At 31.8% G+C, this 18792-nt stretch overlaps 1 protein-coding gene across 1 annotated transcript in view; it reads left to right on the top strand.

Moving 5' to 3' along the window:
- The window catches only part of LOC140443712 (cytochrome P450 6j1-like), an 80294-nt gene extending 65832 nt beyond the window's left edge, over positions 1 to 14462 (top strand). The window contains exons 5-7 of the mRNA XM_072535098.1: positions 1756 to 1906; positions 3590 to 3856; positions 14231 to 14462. Coding sequence (XP_072391199.1) covers positions 1756 to 1906; positions 3590 to 3856; positions 14231 to 14394 — 582 coding nt within the window. The 3' untranslated portion in view covers positions 14395 to 14462. The remainder of the gene's footprint in view (positions 1 to 1755; positions 1907 to 3589; positions 3857 to 14230) is intronic.
- The last annotated feature ends 4330 nt before the right edge of the window (positions 14463 to 18792 follow it).

The following is an 18792-nucleotide window of genomic DNA, read 5'->3' as shown; positions in this document are numbered from 1 at the left end:
ATACCTACCACAAGAGCAATTTTTGTTTAAATTGCATATTGTAGTTGAATAAAAAAGTATAAAAACTCACCTAACTTATTTTTTTCGTCTGGGGATAAATCGTTCCAGTTTTAAACCATTTCATTTGCAATTTCACTCCATAATTTGGCCTTTAAATCTCTATTAGAATAATTCTTTAAATGTAAATTGTAAAGCGCAGGGCGCCTTTCAATTTCACTGATAAATTTTTGTGTATCAAACATATTTAATTTGGAAAATTATTTTTTGTTGTGTCTGTACCTCTGGCGTTACAAACCTCTCGTCTATTTGAACACATAAGAAACAATGCGTTGCATGCTAGTCGGTTTCTCTCGCCGCGTGGGCAACGCAGCAGATTTCGATTGGCTGGCGTAGAATTGCAAGAGCAACGCTCGTGTATTACCGTCCATTGAAATGCATGGTTCCTATTACAACGTAGAATAGGCTGCATATCTCTTGCAGCGTATCTTACGCCCGTCTATTACCTGCCTTAAAGCATGAGAATAAATTGTTTCGACGTCGTTTCGACCCCAATGCATCTAATCATCCGCTTTACCAGATCAAACTCGTACGGAATGAATGCCGGCTATTACTATGCCAACGAAAACTTTAGGAGCACCAGCTGCTAGATGAGTAGTCTCTTGTTCACACCCAGTTCAGACGATCGATTTGCTCATCAAAATCCACGGACCTCCATCAGAGGTCCGATCGCCGTCAAACACAGAACGTGCTTGCTACGGGCCGAACGTTAACTAAAGTAGCGGCCCCGCGCTATTTGGATACCGTCGAGTGAGTCCATCAGAACACCAAGGCCCCGCATAATTAAAAATTACGCAGGATCCACCACGAATCTTAGACAGAGACCTAACGGATCGCAATGTCCTACTAGAGGAAAAATGCACGCGTTCGACTTCGACACGAAGAATATAAGAAGCGGACGACGCCGAAATACTATCCTTAATCCAACTTAGAAAGTCCAAATGCGATTGAATTTCGTCCTTGGACATTTCGAATTTCTCAGGTTTACACCTAAACGATTTAAGGCTCTCTGTCTCTCTGTCTCTCTGTCTCTCTGTCTCTCTCTCTCTTTCTCTCTCTCTCTCTCTCTTCTCTCTCTCTCTTTCCCTCTCTCTCTCTCTCTCTTTAAAGTTCTTTTCAATTTTTCCTCACAGTGCTTGTTCGCTATCGGGCTCATGGTCATATTTAGCTTACAAAAGATGTACCCCATTCAAATTTCCAAAACTTTAAGAACAACAAAATAAAATCTAGAAAATTTGAATTTTAAGAAAAATGTAAGATCCGTCCCACTACAATCAACTTAAGCTATTCTTTTACAGATACAGAACTTGATCAAAAAGACTACCACCGAAAAACCTGCCAATCGTTAACGACGCGGATTTTGTACTATATCAACCACCCGCAATATTAAGCAGCGCATTTCCATGTAGAGTGTAGAGTTTGGTTCAATAAATGTTTATTCTTGACTTTTTGGATAATAATACCTTCCATAATTTTATTTATTAAGTCTTTTAATGTTTATTAAGTTTGTTTTACAAGATTTCACGCGAAATCCATAGACAACATTTAGATATTTAATATGAAGTTATCTATTAAACAATCTTATAACCCACATCAAAACAAATTATCTTAAAGTATACAAACTTATAATACATACTTATAATAAAGTATACAAACTATAACTAGACTTAAATATTCTAGATAACTTTAACATTTTAGGTCATGGCTTTCTTCGTTTACGAATTAGCAGACAATCCAGACGTTCAGGAAAAACTCCGAGAGGAAATAAATGAAGCAGTAGAAAAAAATAATAATCAATTTAACTACGAAATTATTCATGAAATGAAATATCTTGATGCTTGTTTAAGCGGTAAGTATTGTATAACCCGTAATTACAAATTTAAAAAAAGTGAAAGATCTAGTAGTAGCAATGTTAGTTTTAAACATTGTTTAAGTATTGAGTCATTAATCCTATATTTTAATTTAATTTTATCCATTTAAATTATTTATAAAATAAAATAAAATACTTTGGAAGTATATATTCAAAGAGAAAAGAAAATAAAATGAAGGGTCAAATAACGTAGACTATAGTTCTAAAAATTTCAGGAAATAAGATTTACCCGGATTGAAAAATTTGGCTTTTCACTCGTAAGTGTTTTAAGGAAGAGTGTAGCAATAGGTAAAAAATATGGCCTCAAAATCAACATTTTAAAAACGAAATATATGATCATTAGCAGAAACCCTCCAGAAAACCCGATAATATGCATAGGTGACGATCGCATAAAACGCGTGAAAACTTTTAAATACCTTGGCACCACAATCAATGACCAATCGGATCCACAACAAGAGATAAAAACCCGAATACAAATGGCAAGACAAGCTTTTGTGAAATTCAGACCGCTCCTATGTAATCAAAACCTAAATTTCGAAATACGCTACAGAATGGTCAAGTGCTACATATGGTCCATCTTGCTTTATGGCATGGAAACGTGGACTTTGAAAAAAACATCTATCAACAAACTTGAAGCATTTGAAATGAGGTCATTAAGAAGAATGATGCGCATACCTTGGGTGGATAGAGTTCGAAACGATGACGTCCTTAAGAGAGCCGGCGTGGAAAGAGAACTCTTTAAATTAATTAAAAAACGCAAGATTGGTTACCTTGGGCACATATTGAGAGGAGCAAAATATGAGATACCACAGTTAATCCTACAAGGGAAGATCGAAGGTAGGAGAGGAGCCGGCCGCAAACAATTATCCTGGTTAAGAAATATTAAAGAATGGACAGGAATACACAATACAGGCGAGCTGTGTCACGCCGCCAAGAACAGATTTCTAGTAATGAGATAGTCGCCTACGCACTTTGGTGTATGGCATGTTAAGAAGAAGAAGTAGCAATACGCAAGTTCAAGTGTACCGGACAGCGTAACTAAATATGAGTAAAATGGACTTTTTTAATGCGTTATGTTAAAAAAAGTACAATAGCTTCTCTCTCTTTCTTTCTCTCTCTATCTCTCTCTCTCTCTCTCTATTTCTATCTCTCTCTCTCTTTCTCTCTCTATCTCAGTCATATGTTGGTGTTAAACTTTTCGGAATAGCTATTTTGGATTTTTATCTTATATGTAACAGTGTTACATATCCAGATTTTATTTAAATACTGACTCTTTTTTTAAGATTAAAATAGATTCAGCCGTTTTGAATTTTGATAGCCACTGTGATCCGTAGAATATATTGTGATAATCTACTAATTACGTGTAACTATAAGAAGAAAACTTATTGGCTGTCTTGACTGATATTTATTAGATGTTCTGCAATGGTTGGATAAAAGATTTAAAAAAAAATGTTTGATTACGGTTTTTCAACTACGAATAAGTGACGTCTGGCAATCGAGAAATAAGCTTGTACTTGATTGTATAATTCAAGTTTGACTTGAAATAATCAGTTAAAAGCTATTTTATTTATATTGTATTTATATATTTTTATTTGGTATGTTTTTAAAAAATGTTAGTAGTATGTCTGTTCCATCAATAATTTTTCAATACTATTATTTTAGAAAGTCTTCGAAAGAACTCAATAGTCTATCATTTAGCTAAAGTTTGCACTGAAGATTATACATACACCTCTACCAATCCCAACTTTAAAAAAATGACAGTTCACCTGAAAGTTGGCGACTCAATAGCATTACCTTCAAGGGGTTTGCACATGGATCCGCAATATTTTGATGAGCCGGAAAAGTACATACCAGAAAGATTTTTGGACAACAATAATATTAATAAATATGTATATTTTCCTTTTGGAGAAGGTCAACGAGTATGTCTAGGTAGGTATAAAACATTAAATCTTATTACATTGTTTCTACCAGTAAATAATTCATCTTATCCTCGGTTTAGGAGAACATGCAAATGAACAAGAAGAAATCAAACATTTTGATTTTATAATTTAAATAGAATTTTATAATTAACTTACGAGCTCTAAGCTTGGTTAAAATATTTCGATTTATGTTTAACACAATATACTATGGTCATTTTATCAAAAAGAGTTGTATCTGAACTTGATTGTTTAAAAAAAATCGTATGCTACTCATCGAATATTTTTTTTACTTAAAAATTTGTATAACAAATTGTTGGTCATTAAGTTATAGCAATTTTTATCTACGCGTAATTATCGCGCAAGCTCGTTAAGTAAACTTAAAAATTGCGCACGAAAAATGATTTCATCTTCATGAGAAACTTTTAACCATATAATTATTGATTAATCCGGCCACTATATTGTGGGGTGAAAATTACCCACGTCATTCATTAGCGCTTGTTAAAATAGTGGCAACATCGCCAGATTCATCTGGCGCTACGAGTACCTTCCCATAATATAATAAACCTTGTATTGCATCATGAATTTCAGTATATAAATAAGATTTGAATAAGTGATGTCGCGTTTTTTTGGACTTGCGGGTGATTTTAACCCCACCACACAGTTGAAGCGCAGTCTTATTTAGTTTTTGGGTAATTTTAACCTTACAACACCGGTTAATTATTAACAGGTAAGTTTTGATACTAGAACAATTTATCCTTATTATTTTTTTAACAGAAACATAATTTAATTGGTAGGAATATTGAAAATTGATTAGATATTCCTAATTTCAGACATATAGAAATACGTGTAGTTGAAAGAAAATACAAGAAGCCCTCTTGAAGCTTTGGCAAAATAAATTAACTGGATCAGAATTAGAATCAGAAAGCTAATCTGAAAATGAAAGTCAGCAGGTTAGCCTTCGTCGTAATGAGGATGTTTTAGAAAACTAACTTCAATCAGTGAAAAATTGTCAGCTGGAATTTCTAATCAGGAAAGTCAATCATCGTCGGAAGAATCTTCTCAAGACAACAATAAGTTTGAAGATAATAGAGTAAGAGAATCCTAAAAAGTTTTTTATACTACGAGAGGGGAAAACAAAAGATCTGTCCTAATAAATCGGTTAAAACACGAGAAGAAAATTTAATTACTTTACTTCCCGGCGTTCTAAATAATGCAAAACATTGCAAGTCGTCCATTTTTTGCTGGGAATTATTCATGGATAATAATATTGTAGAAAATATTGTCCAATGCACTAATAAAAAAATCAGTTTAGTTACTCAAAATTACCACTATCAAGGCTGTTGAGTCTCATTAAGAGGACCAAGCTAGATGAAGTGCTTTAAAATAAGGGGGAAACACAATAGATCTGCAAAGGTCGCAGTGTATCAGGCTCTATTGGCCGCCCCATTTTCTACATTCTACATTCTACTCAAAATTATAATGACTAACATAAATATATCACCAAGCCTACGGTCGCAGAAGAAATTCATACAGTTTTCGGATTATTATATCTATCAGGCGTTTATAAAGCCAACAGGTTAAATCTGGAGGATATTTGGGTTACAGATGGAACAGGTTCAGGCTAACAATGTACCTGCAAAGATTTATATTACTTTTAAAGTGCCTACGATTCGATAATATCGAAAATAGAGAAGAACGAAAAAGAGTAGATAAACTGGCAGCTATACGACCTATTTTTGATCGATTTGTATCCAATTGTTAACAATATTTTATTTCTAGTCGATACTTAACGATCGACGAAAAATTAGAATCTTTTCAGGGACGTTGTTCCTTTCGGCAATATATCCCCAATAAGCCGTCCAAATATGGCATTAAAATATTTGCCTTAGTGGATGCCAAAACATTCTACATTATAAATTTAGAGGTATATTATGTTGGCTCACAGCCAGAAGAACCTTTTCAATTTAGTAATAGGCCGCTTGATGTAGTAAACAGGCTTATAAATCCAATCCGTGGTACGAAACGCAACATTACATTCGAAAACTGGTTTATTAGCATACCGGTAATGAAATATTTGCTTAGTAAACATCGGCTAATATCTGTTGGAACTATTCGTAAAAAACAAGAGAGAAATGCCGACCATCTTTTTGAATTCCAAAACCACGCTATTTTCGGATTTAAGAAAGACATTTCTTTGGTATCCTTTGATCCGAAGGAAAATAAAATATTGTTAGTAGCTTCTTCACTTCAATATGATACAAAATTTGACCACAAATTAAATAAACCTGAGATTATAGAATTTTATAATCAAGAAATGTGGATATGGTTGACGAAATTTCTGCGTTAAATAATGTGTCTCGTAATAGCAAGCGATGGCCTCTTACAATTTTTTTTTCACTGCTTAATAATGCAGGAATAAATAGTTATGTTATTTATCAACATAACAAGCCAACTGGAAAACTAAAACGCAGATTTTTTTTAAAAGAACTTGGTTTGACACTAACTAAACCATATATTGAAATAAGAGGTAACAATCAAAGAATGCCGTCAGACATAAGATCGAAACTAAAAAGAAATGACAGCGAAGAGGACTCTCAAGAACCTCCAACCAAGAAACAACGAACAACATCCAGATGTGGAGTGTGTCCCCGTGGAAAGGACAGAAAGTGCCAAAAGAAATATGTGAAATGTAACATTTTTCTTTGTCTTGAACATTGTTATATTTTTGTTCTAAATGTGTAAATAAATGTTAATTATACTAGTTAAATAAAAGTTTATAGTTAGTTTTTATAAAATTTGCGTTTTTGTCATTCTATATCTCTAATAAAAATTTTGGTCACAAAAATTGTGGTAGTGGTTTAAATATAAATTCAATTTTAGTATATTTTTTGAATCGTTGAATTTTTAAGGGAAATTTTTAAAATGATTTAACTTTGAAAAAGATTATATTAAAATATAGCCATGATTTAAAATCTTAAGGTTGCATGTAAAAATTAAATATTTTCTCAATTTTATAAATAAAAAAAAATGTGGTAACAGTTACCCCAACACACAGCTTCTGTCAGAAAATTTCTCCAGTCGCCGGGTTAAATCTGTATTTATAAAAATTATTTTTTTATAAACTTGATGGGAAACAGATGGAGATATATGCAGCAAAATTAGTATTGGATGGATGGAGTAGAAGGAAGCTAGTGGTGCGTTAAGTGACAGAAAATTTCCAGTTAAGCTGAAAAAAAGTTCTATAAAATTTTAGCCAGTAGACTACTATGCGGAACTGAATGTTGAGCTGTTAAAAATAAAGAGAAACAACAAATTTATATGGTGGAAATGAGAATGCTTAAATGGATGTGTCACGTGACAAAAAAAGATAAAATTAGAATTAGTATCGAAAGGGAAGTCCAGATTCAGCACCAATTATTGCTTAAATGAGAAAGCATATATTAAGATTGTTTGGGCAAGAAGTTAATTAGCCACAATGAAGAACTGCTGATCTGCGGCTTCCTGGGATTGTCGTCGTAGCAAGAGTGGACCTATGAACTTATCCACTCTGCTATACGCTCTGCGTAAGGGCTTCGTGAATTCGATGAGCGAAACACCCTAGGCACGTATCCCTTATTCTAGTTGGGACGTTAAATTGTTTCTTTTTGAAGGATAAAATAAAGCTCCATCATAAGAGACGAAGACAAAGCCTCAGAGTCTGAGGTAGGTGGAGCAGAGCCCCGCTAGTCGGTTCCCTAGAGTTTAGGACTCTAGGAGAGACCGAGATAGACTGTCCTTTGGTTTGGAAATCAACTAATATTTATACATAATATTTTACAAGATTCCAAACCAAAAGAATAATGAAAACATGGGAAAAGGAAGGAAGGCGGGGCGATGCGCGCCAAGAGTGCTCATTGGTCACTCTGACTCTACACTTGGCACAGGAGGAGTAGGAGAAAAATTGATGAATTCAACCAAAGATAGAAAATTATGAAGCATTTGCTATACCTACACTCATTACTTTTCGAAATATTTTTATTTTTGTTACTATTTCAATAATCTCTGATTTAATTCTAATATCATCTGGCGTTATTGAAAGCTTATTGTACAAAAGTTTTTTTATAAAGCCTCATATTAGAAAATCAAAGACAATTTTGGTGAGCGCGGTGGAAACACAGTTGATCCTACCCTGCCTATCCATATCGCAGCAAAGTTATTATTTAGATTATTGTAAAAATAACAGCAGTATGATGAATTGAAGCACTGTCGTGTATAAACAACATTCTTTGTCAAATATGTGAAAAGTTTTGCATTAGTAATGGCAAATTACTACTCAGAAAATACAGATATCTAGCACCATTTACAGCTTCGTCAAAAAAATGTAGGCCAATCACATTGTCCTCAACAAAACCCTCCAAACATTTGTAGACCACCTGGCTTAACTATAACTGTTAATAAAGTAGGGATTACTTCACGCATAGTAGTGAAAATTATGCTGATGCACTGTTCCATTTTTGTGAAATGTAGCTTCATATTCAAAAAGCTCATAATCGAAAAAACAAAAAATAATCGGTCGCTATGCACTTCCGCATAGACAATAATTGATAGAAAGCTAATCTGCGATAATATTTATCGACTGACAATTGGCACTTTTAATTCTACTATACCAATTGTTATGAGTAGTTTTTAATACAAAAAGAATTCTGATTAGAAAACAATATATCCTGAATTATTAGTATTGAGTCGACAAATTAAAAATACCTAAAATTATTTAAGAAAAATTGGATCCTGCATAAACTGATCTACACAAAAAAAATATTTATGAATATAATTTATTACCGAAAATAAATACATTTTCTTACAGCTATGTAATAACTGTGTTTGATTTATTACTCATTAGCCCAGTAAATGAACGTGAAATACAGCGATTTGGATATAGGTTCAACTTACCCACCATTTCACTTTTGGACTTGTGCCGTTGATTGCTTTTTGTTTTTAGGGGTGAAAACTACCTCTATTGTAAAAAGATCGTATAATTATAAATTAAAGTGGATAATTGATTTAAATTATCTTTTATTAAAAATAATCAATGTTAATTACCTTTAAACAACATAATTTAAGATTTTATCATATTTTACCACCTAAATCTGATCCCCTAGATTAGTTATAATTACAATTATAATTTATATTTATATTATAATTAAAAAACAATGTCATCGAATACCTTGTCTGCATTGATTTGCATATAAATTTTAATTTAGGTTACATTTACCCTTCACTTTACACTTTGATTTAAAATTGGACTTGTGGTCCAATTGGACGTTGGTTGCTTTTTATTTTTTTAGCTGTGAAAACGACCCCGATTAGAAAAAAAATCATGTAAATGTAAATTCAAGCAATTTAGATAAGATTTATTACATTAAATTTAGATTTCTTTATTGTTTTAATTTTATGCCACCTTATTTCTATCCTTTTAAAACCCACCCCTTGCGAATAAATTTGAATGGTTCTAGTATTTTTTTTCATTGAAACTATAAGTACAATTATTGTAATTATTATTATAACTTTTTTAATCAATATGTTATGAATATATTTTAATTCAACTTAAAAAACAACTTTATTAGTTTGCAGCGATGGTTGAGGGTATGTCTGTGCCTTAATAGCACATTATGTGTATATTACAATGCTCCGCCTATAGGCCTTCTGATGTCTCCTAAAATATGGTCTATTTGCCACAAAATATTTGTATTTTTTTTTAATATTATTAAGGATAGGATAAGGATAAAAAAATGGCAACTCGTTTCTTATCTAGGGACCCATCAAGACATTTTTATTAAAATAAACTAGACTAGGTCACGGGCAAGAGGTATTAACAAATGGGGTAAAAACGAGAACGAAATGGAGGTTTGGATTCTAATTACATAATGTTTGTATAATGTCAAATAAAGTAAATTGTAAATTGTAATAATATGTCAGGGGTAATTTTTACGATATTTTTTTCCTAAAAAAAATGAACCAACTTTATTTTGAGCGTAACTCATTGAGTTTTGTTGGTAGAAACTTATGTAAAAAAAAATAAAAATTAAGGTTTTTTTAAACAATTGCAAAAAATTCTAATGAGTTTTCCCAGAAAAGTGTTTAATTTTATGAATATTTTACGTTGAAATATTCGACTTGGAATTTGAACAGTAAGAACCTACTTTTCATGAGCTACAACTCTGCTTTTACTGAGCCTAAAACTTTATAGTTACACATTTTTTTCTTGTTTTCTTATAAGCTATATTTTCGCTAAGAATATTTTTTTGACAAATAGTTAATTTTTAAGTTATTTGCTAAGAACTGTCTAAAAACTAGTTTTTTTATTGAAAAAGAAACAATTTCACTCACAAATAACTCTAAAAGTATTGACATAGTGAAAAAACTCTAAAAATTCAAAGTTGCTTAGAATTAGTCAATTTATTTTTGACGTATGTATCAAACGTAAATTTTTTCACCCCTTATGAGGGGTGGCTTTTATACCCCAACTAAAAGCAACCCTGGGCTCAAGTCCAAAAGCAAAGTAGGGGGTCTTCTTGTAGTTCCTTCTCCTATCGGAGGTTGGCTATCATCACAAGTATCCGTACATTATTGGCGGCTGATCTGAAAAAATCTACTGAGCTGCAACTATACCACTCTCTTAGGTTTCTTAGCCAGGAAATTCTTCGTCTTCGTATGGATCTTTTACCCTTGATTTTACCTTGCATTATGAGCCTTAATATCTCATATTTCGGACCTCTGGTTATGTGGCCTAAATATTTCAGCTTTCTTGTTTTGACGTTCTCCTATCGGAGGTTGGCTATCATCACAAGTATCCGTACATTATTGGCGGCTGATCTGAAAAAATCTACTGAGCTGCAACTATACCACTCTCTTAGGTTTCTTAGCCAGGAAATTCTTCGTCTTCGTATGGATCTTTTACCCTTGATTTTACCTTGCATTATGAGCCTTAATATCTCATATTTCGGACCTCTGGTTATGTGGCCTAAATATTTCAGCTTTCTTGTTTTGACGAGCTTTATGACCTCGCAATCCTTTTGCATCCTTCTTTACACTTCGGCATTTGTAACTCGTTGGGTCCATGGTATTTTTAAAATTCTTCTATAGCACCACATCTCAAAATGATTCCAACTTCTTTATATTATCCACTTTTAGTGTCGAGCTTTCCATTCCATACAACAAAGTCGAGAACACGTAGCATCTTAAGGCTCTTATCTTCAGCTCCAGAGGAAGGTCTCTAATAACAAACATTGTTTTCATTTTTATAAATGCTTGTCTTGCAATTTCAATGCGTGTTCTTATTTCTTTACCTTGGGCATTGTTTTCATTTACCCAGGTTCCCAGATATTTGTAGTTATTCACTCTTTTTACTTGTTTTTCCTCGATATCTAGCCTTCCTACTGTATGTTGCTTAGAAATAATCATGCACTTGGTTTTCTTAACGTTCATTTGTAGTCCATATTTTATACTAACTTGATGTAATCTGTTTACTAAGCATTGCAGTGCTTCTAGACTGCCTGCAAAAATAGCGGTGTCGTCTGCGAATCTTATGTTGTTCAAGATTTTTCTGTTTATTGATATACTCTGTTGTTCCTCTGATATTGCTTCCTAAAAAATAGCTTTTCTGTACAGATTAAATAACACTGAGGAGAGCACCCAACCCTGTCTAACACCTCTTTTGAGTTCTATAGTTTATATATCGACATTTTCGATTCTAACCTTTGCTTTTTGATTCCAGTACAGATTGACGCTAACCCGTATATCTCGACTATCAACATTCTTTTCTTTTAATAGTTGTACGAGTTTCTGATGTCGTACTCTATTAAAAGTCTTTTGATAATCTATAAAGCAGACATAGAGCTCTTGGTTCATATCTAGTCGTCTTTGCGCGAGAACTTTAAAAGCGAACAGAGCCTCTTTAGTTCCCTGTCCTCCTCTGAATTCAAACTGGGTGTTATCTATATCTTCTTCTATTTTTTTGTATAGTTTTCCATGTATTATTTAGAGAAATATCTCAAGTGTGTGGCTTATTAAGGAAATTGTTCTGTACTGGGAGCATTCTGTCGCATGTACTGACTTTGGTAGTGTTACAAATGTGGACATCAACCAATCTTCAGGTAGTACTTCTGTTATATATACTTTTTTTAACAGATCTAAAAGTATATGCAGTGTTTCTTCATCAATGTATTTAATTAGCTCAGTGGGTATCTGTTTTGGGCCTACTGACTTGGCGGTTTTTGCATTTCTAATCGCCTGCTCTAATTCGTACATTATTATTTTCGGTCCTGTTCGTTCCTGTGGTTCTTCTTGTATCACTCTATCATCGTCGAATAGTTTCATTATGTATTCTTGCCAAAATCTTAGTTTATCTTCGATGTCTGCAATGAGTTTACCATTATCATCTGTTTACCATCTTTGCGTATCCCATAGTGTGCTCGCTTTTTGTTTTTTTTTAATATTTATAGTTTTTATTTTTTTATGCATATTAAAGCTGTCGTATTTTCTGTCATATTCTTCTATTTCTATACATTGATCTGTTAACCTCTTTTCCTTGGCCTTTTTTTATCTCTACTTTAATTCTACTTTGTAATTCTTGATATTTTGGCTTTTCTCGTCTCTTCCATTATTGCTAGAATGTCTGAAGTCATCCACTTCTGTTTTTTATTTGTCTTTCCAGGCTTTAAATTTTCTTCTGCAGCCTTTAGTAATGCCTTCTGAATATAGCTCCACTTTTCATTGTCATCTTCTGATGTTAAGATTTCTTCTCCTACTTCTGTTAGATTTGAGTTGACTTGTTGAATCACTTTTTGATGTATTTCTTTTCTTCTTAATTTTGTATAATTAAACGTTGGTTTATTTTTAGGTATTACAATTTTTTTAAATTTCACGTGCATTCTAGCTATCAGCGGGTTATGGTCTGAGTTGACATCTACTCCGGGGTATGCTTTTACAGCTTTAATTGAGTTTTTGTATCTATTTTTGACTAATATAATATAGTCTATTTGATTTCTGACTATGCGGTCTTTGTTTTCTGCAGAAGATCTCTAAGTGTATAATCTTCTGTCAGGTAGTTGGAACATTGTGTTCATTATTGCAAAACGTTCATTTTGAATAAAATCTACAAGTCTATACCCTCTTTTGTTTCTGTCCCTAGTCCAAATTCCCCAATATATTCGTTAACTTTTCCTGTCCCGAATTTAGCATTAGAATCCACCATTACTATTGTAATGTCTTCTTTTTAGTAGATCTTAAAACTGTGTCTAACTTTATGTAAAAATGTTCTATCTCCTCTTCATCCTAATCCGCTGTTGATGCGTATACGTGAATTAAGTTAACTTGTTGTATGTTTGTCTTCAGCCTAACCATAATCACTATTTCTGAGTAAGAAGTGAAGCTTATAACTCATTTATTAGTTTCTGTGTCTAACAAGATTGCGACTCCATAGTGATCCGGATCGTTGTTTCCAGTATAATACATCCTGTCATTTTTGGTTATAAGATTGCCGGTGTCTGGCCATTGTACGTCACTTATGCTCAGTATGTTTATTTTCCTTCTAGTCATTTCTTGTATTAAATTGTCTAATTTTCTTGTTTGGTACACGCTTCTTACATTCCATGTTGCAAGTCTTATTGGTCTACATTTGTGTATTCTTAGACGTGGAATTTTATTATCTAAACGAGGATTTTGCTTGATATCGACCTGGAAGGCCTAGTCTTTTACATGATCTTTTCCTTCCCCACCGGATCTTGGTTTCCGGATTCCATGATCAGTAACGGTTTGACTTTTTGCGTATTTGCGACAATGAATGACTAGAGATGTTCTGTTGAAACTTTAATGCAGTGGTTTGCCGTTGCCTTCTCTATTCTTCTGCTGTTGACCAATTTATTAGTACTTCCGCCTTTGGAGTCGATTTCTCAGCTCCAGGACAACAGATTGTTCTACTACCTACCGACTCATCCGCCCGAAGCCGTTGGTCGATAAGCAGGGGATTGCTTATACCGGAAATCACTCGGTCTCTATCTGTGTTAGCCATTAACATTGATGTGGCCCTCCTTCTACCACGTGGAGGTGCAGATTCGGATTTTTCCTTCATCGAGACACCTTTCGGTATTTCCTAATCTCTCCAGAGCTTTAGAAAGTAGAGGTTAAGAGGAACCTAAATCCAAATTTTCAAGCAAATCCGTTGTAACGAGGAAAGGTAAAAATAGTGGAGGAAGTACGTCGTACTTCTTTACGGACCATAATCTCATTCTGACGGCTATCATATTTCATCGTTTTAATTTTTTCTCTTCGCATTTATGTTTAAACATTATTTTTGTATTTGTGATACTACGAGTATTATTTCACGTTAAATTTTTATTCTTTTTAGGTCAACGATTTGCACTAACACAAATAAAAGTTGGAGTAGCACATATAATCAAGAATTTTAAGCTTTCCGTGAACTCTAAAACACAACGACCTTTACAATACGATCCTGTATTTTTTATGCTACATGCAATTGGTGGTTTGTGGCTAGATTTTAAGAAAATATAACAAATTAAATTTAAATGTTGCTTTTATTTGCTTGTATGATTTGTTTTTAAATAAATAATGACAATGTTTATTAAAAATTACTACCTCCCCTACCACGTGTTGCAAAACATATTATTTTATAAAAAATCTTTTATAAAAGGTATATAATTTAAAAACCCAATCGGGCTATATCACAAAACGTTTTCGGAATCCATATTACATCATCAGTGCACTAGGTGGGTATGCATGTATTGAGCCACTAAATATGTGGGTAAAAACACGTTAAAAGTTTTTTTTGTAAATTTAGTCTACATTATATGGTGGTAAATATTGTGATGTTAAAGTTACCCGTGGATTTGGTAACATGGCGACGTATGGTTGCTGGTCACGTGAAGTTGCTAGTCCTGAGTCATACGTCGCCATGTTAACAAATCCACTGGTAACTTTACCATCACAATATTTACCACCATATAATGTAAATTAAATTTAAAAAAAAACTTTTAACGAGTTTTTACCCACATATTTAGTGGCTTCATACATGTATACCCACCTAGTGCACTGATGATGGAATATGGATTCCTAAAACGTTTTGTGATGTAGCCGGATTGGGTTTTTAAATTATATACCTTTTATAAAGGATTTTTAATATTTTTTTTTGTTATATATGGTGTACAGCCAACTACAGGAACTTAGATTCCTTGTGGATATTATATTATAGTTACTAAAATACGTGTCTTTAAGATTTGTAACCTGACAAAGACATATAAATATCTGTTCCCAGCGGCCGCACTGGTTATTTCTTTACTCTATTATTTATTAATATTTTAACCTCATATATATATATATATATATATATATATATATATATATATATATATATAGACATATATATATATATATATATATATATATATATATATATATATATATATATATATATATATATATATATATATATAGACATATATATAGACATATTTAACCTCTAAAAGAAATTAAAAAGCTAAAATTCAAAAAAGCAAAAAAGCAGAAGGAGAAGATGGAATAACAGCTGAAACACTCAAGGAAATGGGAGAGTTAGGGACGGAAGCAATACTTAGAATTTGGAATGAGATCGGGAATACCGAACCGAAAAGTAGCCAAATGACTGCGGTAAACTCACGTTTATTCCCATATATATGTATATTTAAAAAAGGTTCAGCGACAGATTGCAGTATTTACCCTACAGTAGAATTGATATCGCAAGCGAGCAAAGTTCTTCTAACCATTATCAGTGAAAGACTAAAATCAATTCTCTTACCACAAATTTCCCAAGAATAATGTGTATTCGTCCCAGATAGAGGAATAAGAAAACATGTTCTTAATATTCGTCAAATTACCGAAAAATCTCGAGAGTTTAACATAGAAAAATATTTATCCTTTGTTGACTATTCCAAGGCCTTCGATACCGTAAAATGGGATAAAATGTGGCATATACTTAGAGAAATGGGTACGCCAGAACATCTCATCCATTTATTACAAAAACTATATGTTAATAATACTGCTAATTTAAGAGTTAATAATGTGGTTTCAAAAAATTTCAAATTAAAATCTGGAGTTTGACAGGGATGCATAATATCCCCTATTCTATTTAATATATATATATATATACATATATATATATATAGATATATATATATATATATATATATATATATATATATATATATATATATATATAAGAATAAGAAAAAAGAAGTACTTGTGACTCGTTTGGAACAAATATATAACTGTTTTGGATGGGTTGGAGTCAATAATAGGGCTATTGGTTAACTATTTTTTTATTCTCGAGCTTTCAATTGTGTTTACAATTATTATCAAGAGCTAAAAAAGACAAAATACTTACAAGGTTGAACTAAAAAGAAAAAACAATTTTTGTTAACTTACCAAATAAAAATTAGTTTGGTAAGTAAAAAATCACTGCTTACATCTTCAAAATACTTAATATAAAAAATGTGATAATCTGGATGAGAAAGTTTTAAAACATGTTCTTTTAATCCTGTTATAAGGTTCATTTTCATCTTATTTGGATGGTGAGAGTAATAGCTTATAAATCTATTACTACATATGGGTTTTCTGAACCATCTGGTTTTCAACATATTGTCTGTATTTCTTACAATTCTCATGTCAAGGAATGGTAGAGAATTATCTACCTCTTCCTCAACTGTAAATTGTATATGTTGATTATGACTGTTGAAAATGTTGACTGTTTCATGAATTTTGTGTTAAGGAAGTGCCAAAACTAAATCATCTACATATCTCTTAATAAAAGGAATGAAAAAAGTGCAATTACTGATACAATCACTGATAACATCATCCATGACATAGCTACTTAGAATGGGTGAAAGACTAGATCCCATAGGACTACCAAAAATTTGTTTATAATAAAATACACCATTAAATATAAAAATATTAGAATCAAAAAAACAAAGTTGATAAGTGTTTTGAAATGTAATAAGTCAATATTAGTGTGCTGTAAAATCTCATTCATACACTTAGAAGGAGTCCTGTTTGTACTTTGCAACAAAAAGCAAATTATCTAGTATCTAAATTAAACATAAAGAAATTTATTGATAATAAAAAAGCAAAAGAACTCAAAATTTATAATTCTATTGCTCCACGGTTTTATGCTCTGCCAAAAATACATAAACCAACTTTATCTATGAGACCAATTGTTTCATCTTTATGCCCTCCTAATGGACCAATAGCACAGCTCCTCACTGACATCTTAACTAATGCTTATAATTTAAACAACAATTTTTACATTAAAGATTCATTTGATTTTAGTTCTTTCATTAATAATTTCCAATTACCACAAAATTATGTTTTAGTTAGTTTTGATGTAACATCTCTTTTTACTAATTTGCCTTTAGATTTAATCATAAGTAGTGTTGAAAAACATTGGAATGAGATTTCACAACACACTAATATTGACTTATTACATTTCAAAACACTTATCAACTTTGTTTTTGATTCTAATATTTTTATATTTAATGGTGTATTTTATAAACAAATTTTTGGTAGTCCTATGGGATCTAGTCTTTCACCCATTCTAAGTAGCTATGTCATGGATGATGTTATCAGTGATTGTATCAGTAATTGCACTTTTTTCATTCCTTTTATTAAGAGATATGTAGATGATTTAGTTTTGGCACTTCCTAAACACAAAATTCATGAAACAGTCAACATTTTCAACAGTCATAATCAACATATACAATTTACAGTTGAGGAAGAGGTAGATAATTCTCTACCATTCCTTGACATGAGAATTGTAAGAATTACAGACATTTTGTTGAAAACCAGATGGTTCAGAAAACCCATATGTAGTAATAGATTTATAATCTATTACTCTCACCATCCAAATAAGATGAAAATGAACCTTATAACAGGATTAAAAGAACATGTTTTAAAACTTTCTCATCCAGATTATCTAAAGGAAGATCTTCAATTATTAAAAAATATTCTAATTGAAAACTCTTATCCTCCAGATATGCTACATAGGATGCTTTTTTCTAATATTGGTAATATAAATAAATTAACACCATTTTTTGCTCAATCTCAAAACATTGTATCTAACAATCAAAACATCTATTATCATTCACTACCTTTTATACCATCATTAACACCTAAATTAATACAAATACTAAAGGTTATTGACAATATAAAAATAGCAACAAAGAACATCAAAACTATTTCATCTTTATATTCTAAAACTAAATATCCTATAGACAAATTTGAAAAAACGAATTTAGTATACAGCATTAGTTGTACTCAGTGTGAGGCTGAATATGTTGGTGAGACCGGAAGAAATCTTTCAAATCGCATTATTTCTCACAAAAGTGATTGCAGAATTAAAAAACCATCTTGTGCTTTGGCAGAACATGTAATCGATAAAGACCATATTATGGATTTTGATAACATTAAAATTTTATGTAGTGAAAGTAATAAATTTAAAAGGACTTTTTTGGAAATGGTTTGTATTAGCAAAAATGATTAGAGTTTAAACTAAAGATCTGAAATTCAAAATTTAAGCAAAATTTATAATTATATTCTTTCTTTATGATTTATATATAAAACTTGTAAAATGTCATATTTAATTCTCCATATATCTGTCACATTCTTTCAGACATCTGTCAACGGTGAATAAATCTTCTTCTTTTTGTTACTAAACAAAAAAGAATGTTTAAACGAAATTTTACTTTTGGCAATATAATTGTCAAAAATAAAAATATTATGTTGGCATTTATGACATTGAGGCTATTTGTAATTGGTTGCTATTTGAACTTATTTATAAATTCAATTATTTTTATATTAAAAAAATGTTTTCAAAATTAAAAAAATTTTCGGAGAAACATTTATTAGATTAAAACATTTTTTTAT

The sequence above is a fragment of the Diabrotica undecimpunctata genome, chromosome 6 (genome assembly GCF_040954645.1).
Source record: "Diabrotica undecimpunctata isolate CICGRU chromosome 6, icDiaUnde3, whole genome shotgun sequence".
In the NCBI taxonomy this organism is placed as follows: Eukaryota; Metazoa; Arthropoda; class Insecta; order Coleoptera; family Chrysomelidae; genus Diabrotica; species Diabrotica undecimpunctata.
The sequence above is the reverse complement of the archived record's forward strand: the minus strand, read 5'-3'. Positions and strand labels throughout refer to the sequence as shown.